The sequence below is a fragment of the Drosophila ananassae genome, chromosome XL, assembly GCF_017639315.1.
Source record: "Drosophila ananassae strain 14024-0371.13 chromosome XL, ASM1763931v2, whole genome shotgun sequence".
Classification (NCBI taxonomy): domain Eukaryota; kingdom Metazoa; phylum Arthropoda; class Insecta; order Diptera; family Drosophilidae; genus Drosophila; species Drosophila ananassae.
In genome coordinates this window covers 10,597,416-10,617,790 of record NC_057931.1, presented here as the reverse complement: position 1 = coordinate 10,617,790, position 20,375 = coordinate 10,597,416, and the positions used below count along the sequence as shown (strand labels likewise).

Here is a 20,375-nt window from a genome sequence, read left to right as displayed (position 1 = left end):
GTTAAGTATAAGTATTGCCCATCCCTATCGACCAGTCATTCTCTAGCGAGTCGCGACTGTGCGGTTGTGGTGAATTTCTTGTTATCGATATTCCATTAAAAAACGATTTTACCGATGTTTTAATGCGAATTTATCACCTCTAGAGCAGTGCACGTGTGTTTTGGTTTGTTTTGGATGGAATAAACAGCAACAATGGGCAAAAAAGTGCACAATGCCAAAGCGCGGCAAAACCCGGAGACAATTGTCGACAACTCGGCTGTAAAAAAGGTGCGTATTCGGGCGATCAGTGACAAGTGCCAATGGAAACTAACCTGCCGCCAAATCTTTCAGATTCAAATCGATGTGGATGCAGTGGCTGGGACTAGCCAAGCTGGCTACGATGAGGCCAATGCTCTGGTCTTGCCCTCCCAGAAGCGGGCGACCAAGATCAAGGTGGACAAACAGCAGCACGTGAAGATCCTCACCAAGAAGCAGCGGAAACACCTGCAGACCATTGTTGACAGAAAGAAGAAGAAGGAGGGCGTAAGTTTTTCTTTAAAGGATTACTATTAAGTGATATTAACTGTGTATTCTTTCAGCGTGCACAACTCTTGGGGGACCTGGCAGCCGTACAAATCCCCGATGCGGAGCTCCAGCAATACACATCCATAAGTCAAGTGCAAACAGTGGGCCTGAAACGGCTGCCTACTTTGGACGAGTATCTGGCCAAGAAGAAGGAGCGACAGGCCCAAGTGCAGGCGGAGAGTGCCACTGGCAACAGGCGAGTGAATGCCATCAAAGGATCAAAGCGGAAGCTTCTCGACGAAGAGGAGGCGGAACTGGAGGCGAAGCGTCGAAACCCGAATATTATCAGTATAGGGGACGAGGAGGACGAAGAGGATTCTAGTGATGAGGAGGAGGAAGAGTCCAGCCCACCTCCACCTATTCCCGCTCCAATTCCTGCGCCTGTTCAAACTGCTCCGCCGAAAATCCCAGCCAAGCCAGTGATAGAGAAACGAAAACAGGAGGCTCCAGCTCCGGTCTGCACCCACCAAACGGTTTACGTTCCAGTCCATCGTTCGACTGAGGTCCAGGAAGCCCGTCTTCGGCTGCCCATCCTGGCCGAGGAGCAACAGGTTATGGAGACCATCAACGAGAATCCCATCGTGATTGTGGCCGGTGAAACGGGATCGGGAAAAACCACCCAGTTGCCGCAGTTCCTCTACGAGGCAGGCTACGCCCAGCACAAGATGATCGGTGTGACGGAACCACGCCGAGTGGCCGCCATTGCCATGTCCAAGCGCGTGGCGCACGAAATGAATCTGCCGGAGAGCGAGGTGTCCTATCTGATACGTTTCGAGGGAAATGTCACGCCGGCCACCAAGATCAAGTTCATGACAGACGGTGTCCTGTTAAAGGAGATTGAGACGGACTTCCTGCTCAGTAAATATTCTGTTATTATCCTGGACGAGGCGCACGAGAGGAGTGTCTACACTGACATCCTGGTGGGCCTGCTGTCGCGGATCGTTCCATTGCGCCACAAACGTGGCCAGCCCCTGAAGCTCATCATCATGTCCGCCACGCTGAGAGTCACCGATTTTACGGAGAACGAGCGGCTGTTTAAGGTGCCGCCGCCCCTGCTGAAGGTGGAGGCGCGTCAGTTCCCGGTGACCATCCACTTCCAGAAGCGCACACCAGACGACTACGTAGCCGAGGCGTATAAGAAGACTGTGAAGATACACAACCAGTTGCCGGAGGGCGGCATTCTCATATTCGTGACTGGCCAGCAGGAGGTGAACCAACTGGTTAGGAAGCTGCGTCGCACTTTTCCCTACCGCCCCGTGAAGGACGAGAAGCCGGGGGAGGCGGCGAAGAAGGAAACCAAGGCTGAGGAGTTGGCGGAGGATCCCAAGGAGCAGGAGTTTGACATGAAGCGAACCATCCGGAACATACGCAAGACGAAAAAGAAGTTCCTGTCGCAGATATCCCTGCCCAAGATCAACCTGGATGACTACAAGCTGCCTGGCGACGACACCGAAGCGGACATGCACGAGCAGGAGGATGAGGATGAGGAGAAGGAGCTGGAGCTGGACGACGAAGAGGATGGAGAGGACATGAACGTGGATGGAGAAACGAGTAGCTCCGGACAGAGGCAACCACTGTGGGTTCTGCCGCTGTACTCGCTGCTCTCGTCGGAGAAGCAGAACCGCATCTTCCAGCCCGTTCCCGAGGGCTGTCGCCTATGCGTGGTGAGCACCAATGTGGCGGAGACCTCGCTGACCATTCCGCACATCAAGTACGTGGTAGACAGTGGCCGCCAGAAGACCCGGCTCTACGACAAGCTGACCGGCGTGAGCGCCTTCGTGGTCACCTACACCTCCAAGGCCTCGGCGGATCAGCGCGCCGGTCGAGCTGGTCGTATCAGCGCCGGACACTGCTATCGCTTGTACTCCAGTGCCGTGTACAACGACTGCTTCGAGGCCTTCTCCCAGCCGGACATCCAGCAGAAGCCCGTGGACGATCTCATGCTCCAGATGCGCTGCATGGGCATCGATCGCGTTGTTCACTTTCCCTTCCCCTCGCCCCCGGATCAGGTGCAGCTGGAGGCCGCCGAGCAGAGGCTTACGGTCCTGGGTGCTTTGGAGGCGCCGCCATCCAGCTCCATCGATCCTAAAAAGGATCTGCCGCCGGAGGTGACGCGACTGGGCAAGGTCATCTCCAGATTCCCCGTCGCACCGCGTTTCGGCAAAATGCTCGCCCTCTCCCACCAGCAGAATCTACTGCCGTATACGGTGTGCCTGGTGGCCGCCCTCTCCGTCCAGGAGGTGCTCATCGAGACGGGCGTCCAGCGGGACGAGGATGTGGCGCCGGGAGCGAATCGCTTCCACCAGAAACGCCAGAGTTGGGCCTCCTCCGGCAACTATCAGCTACTCGGGGATCCGATGGTCCTGCTACGGGCCGTCGGAGCAGCGGAATATGCCGGTTCTCAGGGGCGTCTGGCGGAATTCTGTACGACCAACGGTCTCCGGCCCAAGGCCGTCAGTGAAGTGCGCAAGCTTCGTGTCCAGCTGACCAACGAAATCAACCTGAACGTTAGCGACGTGAACCTGGGCGTTGATCCGGAAATGAAGCCGCCCACCGATGCCCAGGCCCGCTTCCTGCGTCAGATCCTGCTGGCCGGCATGGGGGATCGGGTGGCCCGGAAGGTACCGCTGGCCGAGATCGCTGACAAGGAGGAGCGGCGACGCCTCAAGTACGCCTACCACTGCGCCGACATGGAGGAGCCGGCCTTCCTGCACGTCTCATCCGTGCTGCGCCAGAAGTGCCCCGAGTGGGTGGTCTACCAGGAGGCGTACGAGCTCCAAAACGGAGATTCCACCAAGATGTTTATACGCGGCATCACTGCCATCGAACCGGAGTGGCTGCTCCTGTACGTGCCGCTGCTGTGCAATATCCGGGAGGTGCGCGAGGATCCAGCTCCCCGGTATGACGAGGCATCTGGTCGGATGTACTGCTATGTGGATGCCACATTCGGACGAGCTGGCTGGGATCTGCCGCTCGGCGAGGTGGAGATGCCTGTCAGCGAGAAGGCCTGCTGGTGAGTTTGTGTTTATCTTTGGTCCTTGATGGTTTCTAATGTCCTGGTTTTCTATTACTCTCCAGCTACTTTGGCATGTTCCTGCTGGAGGGCAAGGTGTGCCCCCGTCTGGCCGAGTTCAAGGGCAAGCTGAAGTCCACGCCCGCCTCCCTGATCAAGAGCTGGTCGAGCCTGAACGACAAGGTGCTGCGGTTCAAACGGGCGCTGATAACGAAGCAGATCCACAGCCGTCAGGGGCTGGAGGCTGAGTGGGACAGTGATCCGCATTGTGAGTTTTGGACAGTCCTCTGATAGTATCTCCTAATCCTAATGATATCTTCTGTTTATGTAGTCCTGCTGGAAGAGTACCAGAACCTGCTGTACGACGTCGCCCTCAGCGAACTGAGTCCCATCTGGCCGCCGCTCGACAAGAACAACTCCTGACTTTGTATAACAAGTTTCATTTATTATTTATTTAATTGATATATATATATAATATGTATATATATAATTTTTTATGTATAATATAAATATGAAATTTGTTTTAAATGGAACTAAAAAAAAAATGGATTGGAGTGGAGTGAGGGGGAATAAAAATTGTATTTTTTTTTTGTTGTTTCTTTAACATCTAAGTTTTTTTTTTCGATAATTGTTTAATACACAATCCGTATATGTACACAGAAATAATCAATATATAATGTATATATATATGCTTTAGTTTTGTAATATTCTCGTCCTTGTTCGTCCTTGCGAGAGAGAGATTTGGCTAATTGGGTTTTGGGCTTAGGGGCAATGCGGCTATAAAGAAGTGATTCTCGTTCCTGCCTCGATTAAATACGATAAGGTTTCGGTTTCGGATTCTCAGCTATATACACGATTAATGTTTTGGATTTTGTGGATATGGATATACAGTATATATATATATATAGTTACATAGTATAGGTATATACACTAGTCTAAGTATATTTTGTTATTACCGCCTTCCATTAGCTAATTTAATGTTAAACTTTAAATGTACTTTGTTTGTTAAATTTGTTAATCATCGAGTTTGAAGTTCATGTATCGCTGCAAGCGATTAGTTTTCTTTTTCTTTTCTTTTTTTTTTTAAAGTGTATTGTGTATTATGTATTGTGTGTGTGTGTGTGTGTGTTATGTTGTGTGTTTGTTGTGTGTAGAAAAAATCAGTCTAATTTATTAAGGCAACGTGAGAGCTTTACATATCGTCCTTCCATGCGTATCTGCATCCTTACATCGTCCTACTCCTTTGCCGTACCTACACTTCCGCTTACACCTAGGAATTTGTTGTCTGTTCATGAGTGGGTGTGTGTAGAGTGTATTGTGTGTAGTTTATAGTGTGTTTCTTTATAATATCTAAGTATTTTGTAACTTGAATCCTGTCCGAGGTTCGCTTATCCTTTAGGTATAGTTTTTAATTCATTAATTGCTGGATTATCCTTATTGGGAGCCAAGGGCATGGGACTTTAACAATCAATTTTGGTATGTATGGGGGCTTTAACTCGAAATTTTAAACGTTAAACTAACTTTAAGTCTATTATTAGTGTTTACACATTTATGCATATATGTTTTGTTTGTTTGTTTGTTTGTTTTTAGTTTATGTATCATATATAGAGTTGTATAAATTCTTTGTTTAGGTTCGCTTACAAGTCCTAGCAACTATTGGCTAGCAGGAGGAAAAGAACAAAATAGGTAATGTTGAGAAGCATTTTGGTTTTCCGCTTTCCGCTTTCCTATTTTACACGCTTTCATCGCAAGTTACAACAATTAGTTAAATATTTTTAATATATATACTCCTTAACCTCTCCACGATTTGCGCTCTCTTTTTTGTTTTTTGTTTTTGTCCTATATATTGAGTATGATCTATAACTTGTTTCATTAATACTAAAAATGTAATATATATTTTTGTTTTTTTTTTTTTAATCCTTTTTTGAATTATAGTAGTTTTTTTTTTTTCGTCCTATTCCCTAGGCATACACTAAACGCAGTCGTTTTATAAACATTACTTTGATTTCTTGGAAGTGTTCTCATTTGTTGTTTGTTGCAATTGTTTTGTTTTGTTTTGTTTTGTTTGTTTTGTTGTCTTTTGACTGAAACACCCACTTAGCCCTGGCAAAAGGACACACAATGCATCCTGTAGTACGGGAAGCCCGGAGCAGAGTCCATCCTATCTGCCCTTTGCTGATATGTATTTTAAAAACAAGGTGGTGTCCTTCTGCCGTCGGGGTGTGCCTAACGTCGGCGTCTGCTTGGCAGACACGAAAAATGCAAGTCCTTTCTCCGGGATCATCTTTCCTTTGTCCTTAAACCGTCGTCCCAGTCTCGTCGTCTTCCTTCTCCGGAGCGTTTTCCGTCTCTGGCTTATCAACTTCCGGCTCGTCTTCTTCATCATCTTCCGCCAGCTCCTCCTTGTGGCTCAGGGAGGGCGAGCTGGTGGTGGAGTTCGAGGTGGTACTGTGCTCCATGGCCACCGGACTGGGCGGAGGCGTGGCTGGCTGCTCCTCGGGACTGGTAACTGTGACCTCCTCCAACGCCTCCTCGTCCTGGCCTTCATTCTTGCTCTCCGTTTCTGTTTCCACTTCGGTTTCCGTTTCAGTTTCATCCGCTTTTTCTTCTTCGTTCTCCGCATCCTGGACTGACTCCTGCTGTGGTTCCTCCTTCTTGTCCGGCTCATCCTTCTTGGCCGCATCGTCATCTTCAGCCTCCACTTCCCTAGCAGCTGCCGCCTCCTTTGCAGCTTCCGCCTCCTTCGCGTTGGCCTGAATCTGCGCTGTGGCCGCCTCATCCAGCTTCTGGAGCAGCTCCGGCGCCAGCTCATTGAACTCCCCGCCGCCGTAGCCCCGCTTGTTCTTGTCCGCTATCACCTTCCACATGCTCACCAGCGTGTTGAAGTTCATCAGGTCCAGGGAGGGCAGTGGCAAGTCAGCCGTGTCCGCTCCATCCTTGTCGTCATCCTCGGAACTGCTGCTGCTCACCGCCCGGATCTTGGCCTTGTGGTGATGGACTTTCGAGGGTTCTGGTAGATTCAGCGACTTGTTGTACTCGTGGAAGTTGCGCTGGATGCTGCTGAGGCGCGCATTGGCCAGATCCTCGTTGCTGCCCATGATCTGGTTGTACTCCCGCAGGCCCAGCTCCTCGACCGGCACATAGCGCTCCCCGATCTCGACGAGGTAGACACAGCGATTGACGTGGGAGCGGAAGCGCTTGTCCTTGTGATTCGGCGTCCAGCAGTGGACCACGTTACCCACCATTCCGGCACTCGGTTCCCAGTCCTTCCACGACAGCCGGCCGCCATTGTTCCGCATCCTTTCGCTGGGCCAGACCACGGCGTCGATGATGTCCAGGCAGTCGTAGATCTGCAGAGGATTCAAGATTATAAAATGGACGAGACTTCTGGATATGAAAACTTACCCCTGTATCGTCCACTATGATGACCTTCTTGAGGATCTCGATGCGCGGCTTCCTGCTGACACTGCTGGCCACGGATCCTCCACCTCCTCCGGCCGTTCCTATGCTGATGCCCGCCTCGGTGGTCAGGCAAATGGGTCCCTTGGTCTTCCGCGGATAGTCGCCCGGTGTGGTGATGATGTTCCCGATGCTCACGCCCATGCCCAGGCCCAGGCTGCCGGACGAGCTGGAGAGCTTGTTGCTGCGCGGACTGGGCTCGTTTTCGGTCTGGGACTGTGGCGCCACCAGCTCCTTGCCGGCATCGCCGCCACCCGCTCCGCCACTGGCTATCGGCAGCGTGGCTCGCCGCTCGTGATCCCGTCCTCGGTTGCTGCCCAACTGCCCCAGCGGCACCTGCTGGCTCCGACTTCGCACACCGCTGCTGCTGGTGGCCCTGGTCGGACCCATACCTCCAGCCACGCCCATGCCAATGCCGGCTCCGCTTGTTCCTCCTGCCGCCGAGATGCCCGAGATGGAAGAGGACTCCTGATCCCGCTCCCTGTTCAGCAGCCCGGCTATCAGCGTGGTGGACGTGGGCTTCACCGGCATCACCGCCAGACCGCCGCGGACCACCGCCAGGCTGTCGCTCACATAGTTACCGCCCAGGTTGGCCGGAATGGCTCCGCCGGGCACATTGCCGGAGCGGACGCTGTAGTAACTGTTTACGGTGAGAGTGTTGTAGAGTGGAGCTGATATAAATACCGGAGCCAGATCCCCGGACTCGCCGCCCGTGCTGCTGGCCGTCCCTGGTGCCGCCGCCACGCCCAGTCCCGATCCCGCCGAGGCGCCCACTCCAGTCGCCGTGGATCCGGCGCCGACGACGCTTCCTCCACTGCCGAAGTTACAGGCACCCAGTTGGACGGGCCCCAGTCCCGGCGGGTGTTCCAGCGCCGAGCCGGAGCTGCAGCCCTGCCGGCAACGCTCCCGGATGCGGTGCCACCACCCGAGCACAGTGTTCCTGATGGTGTCCAGCGTGATGGCCCCACCGATCACCTGGCAGAGCTGGGCGTTGGTGTCCGCGTACGAGGTCGTCAGGGGCGACACGTAGATGGGATAGCCGATCGGTTGATCGCAGCTGGAGTTGATGATGTTACGCAGCGCCTGCTTGGCGTTCTGGATGCTTCCCCGCTCTGGGTTCCGGTTGCGCAGGTAGATCAGCTCCTGCTGCTGCCCAGCCCACAGTCCCCGGACGCACTCCCGGTTCAGCTTGATGACCCGGAAGCTGAGGAAGCGCTTGGTCAGACGGATGATGCGGTATTCGTCCGATCCATCCTCCATGACGTGGCGCAGGGCCAGAAGATTGGGAGCTCCGCGCAGCACGGCACTGCGCCACACTGGATCCGCCTCGTGGGAGATGACCAGCTCCTTGGAACAGTTGTCGATGGCCTCGTACAGGGCGTGCGGGTCGAGGAACTCGTCCGGATTGGTTATGTGGTCCTGCTGCAACTTGAGGGCCATCTTAACAGCCGGCGCCACCACCGAGTGCAGCAGTTCCATGTCCGCGAAGACCCACTCGTCGCGGGGAGAGGTGATCCGGAAGTCGCCCTTGAAAAGGGCATGCAGCCCGTGCAGGAAGAACTCCACGCCGGTGAGGGAACTGTGCGAGGCGGTGGCCAGGGAGCGCCGGGCCAGGAGCGCCAATGCCAGGCAAAGCGAGACCAGGGGCGCATCCTTGCCCACGCTGGCCAGCTTGAGGCGCAGGGTGGGCTTCTCCTGGAGGTTCTCGCGCTGCCGATTTATTCCGGACGTTGCTCCAGCTCCGGCCGAAGTAGCGGTGGTGGTGGTGCTGCTCTTGGCCAGCTTCACGAACACATTCTGGTCCATGTAGGTCACATAGCCGCCCAGGCCGGGCGCACTCTCCGAGGTCTGGCGTGAGATGTTGGCGAAGCTGTGGGAACTGCTCATCTGGGCCTCGCCGCCTCCGGAGTTCGCTCCCGCAGCGCCTCCCGCGCTGGCTCCTCCTCCACTGACGCCCACGCCAGGCCCGCCGTTGCTGCCGCCAGCTCCTCCTCCGACACCGGATCCTTCCTGGTTCACAGTCCTCTGAGGTCGACGCAACTGCTGCTGCGACTGCGACTTGGACTGGCCGGCAGGCTGGCCCGAGGAGCTGCCGTGGGCCGACAGATTCGGGGTGCTCTTGGAATCATTGTGAGCTGGGGTCACTGGCGGAGGCGGAGCTGCCGTTGCTGCTGCCGTGGCCGGTGCCGACGAGGCGCCACTCTGGGGAACCCCTGGATGGGGAACTCCTGTTCCAGCCACATCCCGACGCATATCCACGCAGTAGTTGATCCACTTGAGGTAGACGTAGCAGAAGCTGGCCCGAGTTATGCCCACGGCCCGGAAATCAAAGTCCTCGTCCAGGTTGAAGTTGAAAATGGGATCCAGGTCGACGAACTGCCTGCCCAGGGTGTGCTGCAGGGCTTCCTGGATGGGGCCGGACGACAGCCACTGCTCCAGCTTGGGATTCTTCACCACGTAGTAGATGATGCTCTGGAAGAGGATAGTTTTTCAAATGGAACCTTGGTCCTCCACTTTCTGGCGCACTCACCTTGATGTAGTAGGTGATGAGGACCTTGCGGTACTCGAACACCTGCAGCGTGGCACTGGCCAGGTTGTCCGAGATGGAGTAGCCCTCGATGACGTACTGGGCGGCCACCACCTGCCAGGCCAGCCATCGGGTGGAGAACATGGCGTTGGCGCTGAGCAGACTTGGCAAGTGGCCGGGATCGCAACAGCAGCAGCCGTCGTTGTCCTCCACGTCCTCGGTGATGGCCTCCACCTCGCGCTGCTGGCAGTAGGTGCCACGGAACTCGAGGCCACGCATCTGGAAGGTGCACAGGCCGTTGCCCAGTTCGATGATGTGCACCAGGCAGTTGAGATCGTCGGAGGCGAGCACTGCAGTGGATTTAAAAGCTTAAGTAACTACGACCAGGATCGTCCAGGACGTCTGTATGACTTACCGAAGCAATCGCCCTGGTTGACATTGCCCCAGCGCCCCATGAGCAGGTCGCCGCACAGGGAATGCTGCAGGGACCGGGTGAGGTGCTCGTAGAAAATGCTATTCAGATTGTTGTCGTCCGCACCCAGGTCCCGCTCCAACTGGGAACTGAGCCGCGTGTTGGAGTGATCTATGCGGCGAGTGTTGTAGTCCCGCTCCCAGAACTTGATGGGCCGCACGTACGAGGTGAGGAATATGGCGCTGCCGAGGAAGGGGTTCAGCGGCGTGGAGAGCAGCGCGGAGATGCCGGCCTGCAGGAACAGCATGGCCGAGTGGGGCACACTGAATGGCTGGGCGAAGGCGTGGAAGGCGGAGCCCCAGGTGATCTGCCAGGGGGCGATGTAGGTGACGATGAATTGGAGCTGCGGAAGGAGGATACAGTGTCAGTGGGATGAGAGAAACGCTGGAGATCTAGACTCACCTTCAGCAGGAAGTCACAGCACTTGCGGAAGGCTAGAGAGACAAAGAAGTAGTCGATGATGAAGGTCTCCGTGGCCATGGAGAAGTCGATGCGGAACAGGAGCACGGTGAAGATGATTATCAGGTACTGGTTCGTGGGATCCGAGTAGGCGTTCCTCACAACTGCGGCGGATGGTCGAGGGATTAGCACGGAAACAAAAGAGAGGGATATAGCGGGTGTACTACTCACACTTGAGGGCGCAGATGGCCACGATGAGGGTGCCCCAGGGCAGGCCGAACTTGGCCACAATCAGCTGGGAGTCGGCCGTCAGCGAGGAGATGGCCAGCAGCGGGAACAGGACATTCCGCTCCAGGACACTGAGGTAAATGTACAGCTTCTCGAACCACATGATCTGCGGAGCAGTCTGGACCTCGTACTGCCCGAATTCCCGCTGCTGGAGCAGTGGCCGGGAGAAGCACAGCCAGGGCATGTGCTTCCGCATCTGGGGCACGGCGTAGTGCAGCAGTAGTCCCAGCACCCCGATGAAGCAGTAGAGCACCACGTTGAGATCCGGCTGGAGGGCCGTGAACACCGTGCTGCAATGGAGTCCCAGCACACTGACGGCCAGCAGCGTCATCACTACCAGGTCGTTTTTCAGCCGCGTGGTCACCGTCGCTTGGAGTTTCCGCGGCAGAGGATCGGGCAGATCGTTGCCAGTGGCGCTAGCGTTGGGATTGCCGGCATGGACCCCAGCATTGCCGCTATTGGTGTTCTCGCTGGGCTCTGTGGTTCCGTTTCCGGTTCCTGGCGCAGCTGGCGGCGGATGCTTCTCCTCGGCTCCGATTATCTCACCCTCCACGTCGGGATCTGGTTCCAGGCAGGCTGGTGTGGCATCTGTAGTGGCTGTGCCGGCTCCAGCTGTCAGCGTGGATATGTCCCCGGGATTCGTGGCCGATGAGCTGGAGATCTTGTCCTCCGCCTCCTCGGCTTCCTTGGCTGCCAGGTCGTAGACCTCGGCCAGCTCCCGCTTGGTGGTCTCCTCTCCGGGTGGCTGGTCTTCTCCTTCCGCCGACACCTCTCCCGGTGCCACTGCCTGCTCTGAGTTGGCTTCGCCGGCAGCTCCTCCAATCGAGGCATACGAACTGGAGGCGGTGATGGCTCGCTTGCTGCTGCTGGTGGTCTTGGCCAGAGTCTGCTGGCTGCTGCCCAGCGAGGAGGCCTTCGACTTGCTGTGCGGCTTCTGCTCCAGCACCTGGTCCTGCTCCAGCTCCAGGGCCGGCTCCTCCGCCTGCTCCGGCTGCTCCTCGTTGATGGCCAGCTTCTCCAGCGAGCTGAGCTCGATCTGCTCCTGCTCCGCCTTCGGGTCGGGCACCCTTCGCTGCTTCGGAGTGCTGGTTGCCAGCTGGAGGGCAGGACCCGTCACAGCCGCCACGTGGCTGAGCTCCTCCTCCTCGTCGTCCCGGTAGGTGCTCACGATGCACGTCTTGATCAGCCGCCACAGGTGGCTGAAGTCGCTGGCGCAGCGCGACAGGTGGTATCCCAGCGGCACCAGCATGGCGCAGAAAATGGAGAACAGGATGTACTGAGTGCCCCGCTGCTCGTCCAGTGCTCCGTAAAGAGGTCCGTAGAGCAGCATCACCGCCAGCACCGAGCGCACGACGCAGAGAAAGGAGCCTGGAACGGATCAGAAATAGGATAATGAAGATTCAACAGGTGGAGGACACCGACTCACCCAACAAACTGCTGGCCGCATTGCCGCCAAAGACGTGCATGTCGATCTGCTCCAGGAGATACATGAGGAACGTGTTGATCTGCGGACACAGGCCCACCGAGAAGATGACCGGAAAGCAGAGTAGGAGAACGTAAAGGGCCTGGAGGAGCAGGGCCACTACGTCGGCCGGTGAGTAGCGCATCCCGAAGAACACAACAGGGTCTGGCGGGCGCTCCGCGTAGTCCGTGTCCAGGCGCTTCAGCAGCAACAGCAGGCCGCCGCCCAAGCAGAAGTATATGGCCCGGGAATAGGCCACCGTCTTGTTGAAGCCATGCACTGGAGAGGCTGCATCCGGCTGGACACTCTTCACCAGCGAGTACTGGGCACCGGCAATCACCGCGCAGAAGAGCAGGGCGCACAGATCCTTGTAGTAGTCGTGTTGCAGGATCGCCGCACCCAGACAGGCCACCAGCGTGCACAGCAGACTGGCCAGGAGCACGTGCATCCAGTGTAGATCCCTGTCGAACAGGGCCAGCAGCTCCAGCCGGTCCATGGCGATCTTGAACTCGTGCTCCTGCCCGCACCACTTGAACCGGTACTTGTAGAAGCTCTTGGGCGCTGCCGGCTTCTCCGCCGCTGACAGGAGGCACGCCGGCCGCCAGTAGTCGCAGTACGGGGCAAGGTGTCCGTCCACATTCGGGATTGGCTGGCTGAGATGAGGGAACTGACTGAGGTTGGGGAACTGGCTGATTTGGCTGATCTGGTTGCTGGGGTGATTGGCCAGTCCCAGGGCACTGAGAACTCCTCCGCCACCACCGCCACTGGAGCCTCCGCCGCCAGGCCCTCCGATGCCCAGGCCCGACGCCGATCCGGACTCCGCCTCACTGGCATTGGCCGCCACCGCCGCGACCGCCACTCTCAGCTGCTGCACTGCGTCCAGGTTGCGTTGCACCTGCCGCTCGCTGCGGATTTGGTTAAGAAGTCCCTGGACCGAGAAGGCTGCCCGGGAGCCGCCCATCAACATGCCCACCTGCTGCTGCGTCTGCAGCGGTGTGTTGGCACTTCCTCCACGGCTCCCGGAGTTGGCCTCTGCTGCCGCCGCCAGCTGCTCGCACATGATCTTGGCGTCCAGCCGCAACTTATCCCGGGCCAGCGCCCGCTCGATGTTGTTCATGTGCTCCACACTGAGGCCGCCGGCTGTGAAGTGGGCTCCCTGTAGCGCCTGGATGGCGTCCTGGTAGAACTGGAAGTGGGCGCTGGACATGTTTGGCGGCACCAGGCTGCTGCTCGCCGGAATGGGTGTTCCGTCCGCCGATATACCGGCTATGGGTCTGCCGCGCTCGTCCACAGCTCCGCCGTGCATTAGCCAGAGCATCTTGTGGATGTCCGCCGTGAGGCTGTCCGTCAGGCTGACACTGTGCGTGGAGTTCGAGGAGGAGGAGTTGCGGGAGGCCAGCTTCGACTGCTGCTTCACCAGGGCGAACTCATTGCCGCAGGAATCCCCACCAGCATCCGCTGGCGAGCCACCGCGTCGTCGCCGCCTCAGTTCATCCACTTCTCGGTACTTGACCACCTTGGGAATGGCTCCCAGACTCTTGGCGGCCATCTTGGAGGTACAGGGCTGCTCCTCATCCAGTTGCGCCAGGGAGCGCTGCTGCTCCGGCTCCATTCCCGCCAGCAGCTGATCCTTGGAGCTGGCACTGACCTGCTCGCAGTCGCTGGACGGACAGCCGGAGTCCGCCTCGCTGCGAATGGGTGCCGGCGGAGGTGGTGGCGGTTGGATGGATCCAGGATTGGCGCCGGACTGCTGAGGTTGCTGCTCCTGCTGCTGGTGGTGCGTCAGTTCCTGGCGGAGCTGCTTGTCGGCCTGAATCTCGCGCAGCGTAGCTGGCTGACGGTTGCGATCGCTGAGCAGCGGCGACCTGGAACCCGTATTGTTGTCCTCCGTCTCCTCGTCGTCGTCTTCCAGGCCCCCGGCAGCAACTGATCCGGCCGGGATCGCCTCCGACATTTTGTGCAGGTGGTGGGAATGGTGATGGGGGTGGTTCTGGTGCAGATCGCAGGCCCTCAGATCCTCGTCCAGCTGCCGGTGCGTCTGCTTGAGTTCGTTGAATATGTAGTCCATGTTGTCGTCGAAGTCCTTGAACACGTCGTCGTCGTCGGCCAGGATGCCGCCCACGTCCGACTCGGCGCTGTGGTGGGTCTGACTGCAGCCAAGGGCCCGTGTCCGTCGACGGATGGGCACATCGTCCACCTCGTCGTCGTCGTCGGCGTTGCCCTGGTCCAGGCCGCTCTGCTCCGGCTCCTCGTGCGCAGTCTTCTCGTCGGAATGCTCCACAATAGGATACACGGGTGGCTCGATGAGTGCCGTGGTGGAGCCACAGGCACTGGAACTGCCAAAGAACAGGCTGCTGTTGGTGCTACCGCCGGCAGGTGCTCCTCCCGGTGCCGCCGGCGGCGCTGCCGTGGCTGGTGCTGCTCCTGATGCGGCTGGAGGCGCATTCCCGTCCCCATAGCCCTGGGAGGGATAGAGACTTAGGTGCTTATTCCTCACCAGACACTTGCTGGGCGGTGGCAGGGGATTCCGCATCTGTTGTTGTCCGGAAATGGCCTCCACGCTGTTCGGATGCGGGCTGAGGTTGGAGACCGAGGGCTGCGGGCACAGAACCTCCAGAGCTGCGCTCTTGATGCGCCTCACTCCGCCAGACTCATTGCTGCCTCCGCCTGCAGCACCTCCACCTGGCGCCGCTCCAGCAGAGCCTCCTCCCGTCGCTACGCCGCTGATGAATGTTGATTTGGAACCTTGTTTGTGAAAGCTGGTGGCATTGGAATGTCTGCGTCGCTTCATTCCGGCAGCAGAGCCACCTCCTCCTGCCGCTCCACCCACCCCGCCGCCGGCTCCTCCTCCACTCGTTGCCGGCAGAGCCCCCCCCGCCAGCTGAAGCGCAGACATGGTGCTGGTGGGATCCTTGCGGATAATGGCTCCGCCCAAATGGTGGTGCAGGTGGTGGTGGTGGTGGTGATGATGGTGATGCTGGCCACGGAACGATGCCGGCTGATGCGGCTGCTCAATGCCCAGATCCGATTTGGTGTAGCTATCGTCTTCCAGGTACACATCCGATGAAGAGTCTGCAAAGAAAATTATGTTAACCAGGATTTCTTTTCCTCCTACAGATGCCCAGTACGAACCTAATATCCAGGACTGCAAAGCCACACCGCTGCTTCCCGCATTCCTGGCCAGACCCAGCTCCATGTCTTCTACGTCGTTGCCGCCACTGCTGCCGCTTCCGCCGCCACCGCCAATCGCGGCCAGAGCTCCTATACTGCTGGCCGCAATCTCCTGGGGATGTAGCAGAACTGGCCGGCCCAGTCCACGGTTTTGGTGCTTCAACCTCTCGTCGTGCGTCTCTGAGCTCCGGTGGCGCTGCAGGCGCGAGGACCGCCCTGGATTGGCGGAGGAATTCGAGGCAGGAGCAATCACTACCACCGCGGCTCCCGTTGAGGAGGAGGACGGCGCAGCATCTCCTCCCCCCGTGCCCGGGGTGCTGGCTATAAAGTGCTGGCGGGGATTGGCCTGGCCGCGCGCCTTATTTGCCGGCTGAGAGTGCAGGAACGAGGGTGCCGCCATCGTGTCCGACTGATTCCGCATTAGCTTGTGCTCTCCGGCCGAGTTGGCCGACGCCGCCGCCGTGTCCAGACTGCTCTGGCGCTCTAGCCGCCGTCGATGTCGCCGACTGAAGACCTCGGAGCACTTTCGCGACAAGTGACCAGTGCGAACGGGTGCCACTCCTCCGGCTGCTGGTATACCGACTGCCGGTGCTCCGGAACGACTGTCACCGCCACTGCTGCCGCCGTCGGCACTGCCAGCACTGCTGCCGGCAGCCTCCACCACTTCCGGGTAGACTGTTAGGTACTTATTGAAGAGATCCGCCTGGGCGGCAGCACTCGTGGCCCCTGCCGCCCCCGCTCCCGCTCCAGCTCCTCCACCGCTGCGTATTGACTTGCTGACGCTGGCAGAGCCGGCCAGCGATTGCTGATCCTGCTGGCTGCCACCGGAAAGCATGGAGGGGGCGTAGAACATGAGCTCGATGGACTCGGAACTATTTTTACGATGCACATCGACCTTGAGATCTTCAAAGAAAGAGGACACATTCCATAAGGCTTCAGAGGATTAAACCAAAGGATATACATACCAATAATGCTGTTCACATTGTCAATGGACATGATGCTGTTCTCCTCGCTGGCCTCATTGATGGCCTGCTCCACGGAGATGCGTGATCCACCCGGGCGGATGACCTTCATCTCGATTCCTCCCTCGTCATCGTGTCGGGGCTCCGTCTCCTTGGTGACCTTGAAGAACTGCCCCTTCAGATTGACCTCGGACATGGTCTGCGCCCGGTCGTAAAGCCGATGCAGTGCCAGATTGGCCAGCTTTACCATTAGAATGGTAAGGCTGGTGAGCATGCAGTACAGGCACCATGTTAGCCATGTGCTGGGAAAGTACTGAAAAAAAGAGAAGGATGATGATTAGCTTCAGTCGATGCTGATACGGGATGTGGAACACTACCAGGTAGGCCACAAAGGGCGAGCAGAGCAGGTAGAGCCAGAGGTACAGGTGCACCACGTTGCAGAAGACGCCCTGGTGCGGATCGTAGAAGTAGCCGCCGGTCAGCGAGGCCCACACGCCCTGGCGCAGTATCTCCAAGGTCTGCGAACCCATGGTGGCCTATACTGCATCTCTTTGCCGCTTCCGCCGAAGCCGCCGCTCCCGCAGAGGCTTCCGTTTCCGCTTACTCACAGGCTCAGCCCCTCCTCTACCCGTTTCCCTCTTTGTACCGCTCCGTTTTATTTTATTTTCGGGTCTTGGGTGTTTTTTTGCTGATTAAGCCTGACCACCGTACCCGGCCAGGGGGGGGTCGTGGGCGGCGTAGTGGGGGCGTGTGAGAGCAGCAACAAAATCGGGGAGAATCACACTCCAAGGGGCTTGCTTTTTCCAAAAGGGGAAAGCTGTGTCGGACTATCCAGCGGTTTCGTTGCCGTGTTACTCCTCCAACTGGCGCTTCTCCGTTGTGACTCGCTTTGGACAGCTGCAGGGAGGACCGACGTTTCGTCTCCTGGTCGCTGCAAACGGAAAATCCTGCCGTAAATTTTCCTAAATTTTCTTTTGTTTTACGTTTTTTTCGCACTGTATTTCCCAACACTTCCCCATAGGAACTAATGCATTTTGCAGCACTGGAAGAGAAATTGGACTAAAATTATTAACACTGTTTCTGTGTAGAACATTTAAAGCGCGAATTTTGATTATTATTCAAAAATAAGATACCGTAAATATTGTTAAATATATGTAAAATATAAATATTTAACCTTCTTAAAGTTTTGAAAGTTACAAAACAGAAATTTACATTCTAAATTGATAAATTTTAAAGAAAGAAAACAAGAAACTTATTTTTTTTATATAGTTTACATGTTTTGGAGTATAATTTAAAAAAAAAACATCAAAACATTTGAAAAACCCTTCCCAAAAATAATTTCTCATTGCTATTTTGTAAAATCGTGTAGTTTTATTTCATAAAGTCCACATAGAGATACAATAAATAATCGAATAAATACAATTACTTAATGTACCTGATGTATTAGCAATTTATTAATTAAATAAGTAAACAAAACTTTCGAGGAAATAATATATTTCAATATATTTCAATTCATTTCCTACAATTCAAATACACTTTATAACTATTTTATAATCTTCGCCTTTGCCATACTTAAACTAAATATTTAGGCTATAAAAAAAATATATATATATATAAAAAAAATTGGTACGTATCTAACGAATCACAAAGAGATGCCCCGCCCACAGCTCTCCGATCAGATCAGTCTGCGCCTCCCATTGTCGCTGCCACCGTTGCATAGTCAGCGCTCCTCGCTGCTGCTCCCATCGCCGCCGATGAAGTCGTCCCGGAGTCCACCCCGGTGCTCGTAGTTGTGATGATGATGGATGTGCTCCTCCTCCTCCTCGTACTCGGGCAATGGAGGCGGTGGTGCCACGGCGGGCGCCGCCAGCGGATGATGGTGCTCGTGGTGATCATGGTGGTCGTGCTTCTCGTGATGATGGATGTGCTCCTTGGTCTGGTGGATCTGGATGGGGCGATGATCCTCGTGGATGACCTTCTTCTCCTCCTGCAGCACCAGGGGCTTGTGGTGATGGTGAACGTGCTTCACCACCGTGTGGATATGTTTCTCGATCTTCTTGTGTATTGGCACATGGATGACGATTTTTTTCTTCTTCTGGTGGCCACTGGAAGGATAGGTAAGTAATAAATATGTGATTTTGACAGTCTTATAATAACAATATCTTACCCTGCATCTGTTTCAGGAACACACACCAGCAGTATCACCAAAGCCACCACCAGGGAGAGCCTCAGGAGCTGAAAAAAAAACAATCGCGGTAATCCTTTGATAATCCTTGGAGCCAATTGATATCCACTCACCAAACTGCGGTTATCCATGCTGCTTGGTTTAAGGACTTAACGAGTGGAGTTGCTAGATCCGACGATGCAACCGCTGGGAAGGCTTCGAGTGTTTTGATTGCTGCCCCACTGCAACCATTTAATTTATACCAGCCCCCGGGAATGCGGTGGAATTACCTACACCCGGCGCCAGTTGGTGGCGCTTCCGTGCCACAGCCCCATACCCAATAGACCTGCCCCTGCGCATGCGCACGCGCCCGAACAAAAAGCCCAAAACAAACCAAAAGTAATAATAATAAAGAAACTAAAATATAAATAACTAAAGAAAAGCAAAGCTCAGTGGCTGCTCAGTGGAAAACCACCAATTTAGGTGGCAGCTATCATCGTGTCATGGATTGTGGGTGGTTTTTGGCCACTGCCTATGGATAAGAGGACCTAAACCGACAGTGGATGATACCCTAAACTACTGGAGAAAGGTAAGTAAAAACCACACAAGGTTTTCTAGATCTTAAGGACTTTTTAGGGAAATTTAAGTGCAGAATACTTTTCAACACTGGTTCTTGTAAAAAACCTTGACTTTAAAGTTAGTTTAAAAGTTTTATAAGTACTTTTAACGTCTCTTCTTAAAAAAAATATATAAATATTATATTTGGCATAAAGTTTTATGAGTGTAAGGCTTTAATACTTATCTGATCCCTATTTCTTCAGCCAATTTACAGGGCATGGGAGTTTCGCTTCCATTGAATAGGGCTCCCATTGTCTTTCCGTTTTGTTTCTGTGTGTGAACTTCTTTTTCTGAGCCTCCTATTTTGTTTAAGTCTTTTTGTTAATAATATTTTTTCTTTTCCACATTTTCAGTAGCTCACGCAGACGGAAGGCACGGAGGCCTGCACCCGAAACTCAAAAACCCAGGCTTTCAACGAGCGGAGACCCAAAGTCAGTCAACGGAAATAGCAGCGCAGAGTGCAGTATGTGTTTAATACCACATAGATATGTTGCATGGTCGTCCAGCCCCCATAGTAGTGCCCCCTCGTCGTCGCCATCCTCCCGAAAAGGTAAGTACGTGGCACGTAACGCTAGAAATACGTTACAAATAGATCGCATGCATATGGTTCATATTTGTGTTATGCAATCGTACTAGCGATTTGCAAGATTTGCAATTTGCGATTTGCGGGTGTTATTTAATTACGCGAATTTCTTCTTCTCCAATTGTTGCAAGAATGGGGCTTTCTCGTTAGCGGGAAATTGGTTATGCTTGCATTTCGAAATTCAAATTTAGACGATAGTCGTAGGGAGAATATCGATTTCACAATCGAATTCGATTGTTTGCGAGCGGTTAGAAGAAGAAGCTTTGGCCCCAAAGAACGGCGTGTGAAAGCGAAAAGAGATAAGAGCGTCCCCCCAGCACAGTGGGGGCTATCGTCTAATAGTTTACAAAAAAAAATATATAAATTATGGATGGATAATGTTTAAAGACAGACTTGGTAGCTTGCTAAGCTAAGCTTTAGGTTTATTGCTTTTAAATACTTTACTCCATTATTTAGAAAACAATTAAACTTTAAGAATAGAATTGAGACAAAATTTACCTGCTCGGAAAGCTAGGAAAGTCCACTGTGCGCAGGCTGGATGAGTGTGCGCGTTTATAAGCGTAAGCTTTGGAGTGGCTCTTTATACAACAAACTAACGAAACATTTTATTAGGTAAAAAAAAATATCTTTTCAGAGTACCATCTGTTTAAAATATAAAGTAAATAAATTTGAATCTTGAAGACTCTTATATTG

General features: G+C 54.7%; 3 protein-coding genes across 3 annotated transcripts; 1 reads left to right on the top strand and 2 right to left on the bottom strand.

The window, feature by feature from the left end:
• Positions 1-44: 44 nt before the first annotated feature.
• On the top strand, positions 45-5,074 carry LOC6504641 (probable ATP-dependent RNA helicase kurz). Its single transcript, XM_001966451.4, has 5 exons — positions 45-267; positions 331-522; positions 579-3,577; positions 3,643-3,845; positions 3,909-5,074. The coding sequence occupies exons 1-5, from the start codon at positions 193-195 to the stop codon at positions 3,998-4,000; spliced, it is 3,561 nt and encodes a 1,186-aa protein (XP_001966487.1). The 5' UTR covers positions 45-192; the 3' UTR covers positions 4,001-5,074.
• LOC6504869 (protein pecanex) lies at positions 4,969-17,380 on the bottom strand. The gene is made up of 10 exons (XM_001966450.4): positions 16,695-17,380; positions 16,321-16,630; positions 15,317-16,258; positions 12,149-15,256; positions 10,666-12,090; positions 10,438-10,598; positions 9,979-10,378; positions 9,567-9,913; positions 6,983-9,508; positions 4,969-6,927 (listed from the first exon to the last, which is right to left on the bottom strand). Exons 1-10 carry the CDS (start codon positions 16,845-16,847, stop codon positions 5,875-5,877), a joined length of 10,425 nt encoding a protein of 3,474 aa, XP_001966486.1. The 5' UTR covers positions 16,848-17,380; the 3' UTR covers positions 4,969-5,874.
• Positions 17,381-17,840: 460 nt separating this feature from the next.
• Positions 17,841-19,686, bottom strand: LOC6504868 (histidine-rich glycoprotein). The gene is made up of 3 exons (XM_001966449.4): positions 18,616-19,686; positions 18,485-18,552; positions 17,841-18,422 (listed from the first exon to the last, which is right to left on the bottom strand). The coding sequence occupies exons 1-3, from the start codon at positions 18,631-18,633 to the stop codon at positions 18,038-18,040; spliced, it is 471 nt and encodes a 156-aa protein (XP_001966485.1). The 5' UTR covers positions 18,634-19,686; the 3' UTR covers positions 17,841-18,037.
• Between the last annotated feature and the right edge of the window lie 689 nt (positions 19,687-20,375).

Coding starts and splice junctions, on each gene's coding strand:
- LOC6504641 (XM_001966451.4), top strand. CDS start 193: ATGGGCAAAAAAGTGCACAATGCCAAAGCGCGGCAAAACCCGGAGACA. Junction 268..330: donor ACAACTCGGCTGTAAAAAAG/GTGCGTATTCGG, acceptor CAAATCTTTCAG/ATTCAAATCGATGTGGATGC. Junction 523..578: donor GAAAGAAGAAGAAGGAGGGC/GTAAGTTTTTCT, acceptor GTATTCTTTCAG/CGTGCACAACTCTTGGGGGA.
- LOC6504869 (XM_001966450.4), bottom strand. CDS start 16,847: ATGGGTTCGCAGACCTTGGAGATACTGCGCCAGGGCGTGTGGGCCTCG. Junction 10,599..10,665: donor GGCCATCTGCGCCCTCAAGT/GTGAGTAGTACA, acceptor CATCCGCCGCAG/TTGTGAGGAACGCCTACTCG. Junction 9,914..9,978: donor CAACCAGGGCGATTGCTTCG/GTAAGTCATACA, acceptor AATCCACTGCAG/TGCTCGCCTCCGACGATCTC.
- LOC6504868 (XM_001966449.4), bottom strand. Junction 18,423..18,484: donor GTTCCTGAAACAGATGCAGG/GTAAGATATTGT, acceptor CTATCCTTCCAG/TGGCCACCAGAAGAAGAAAA.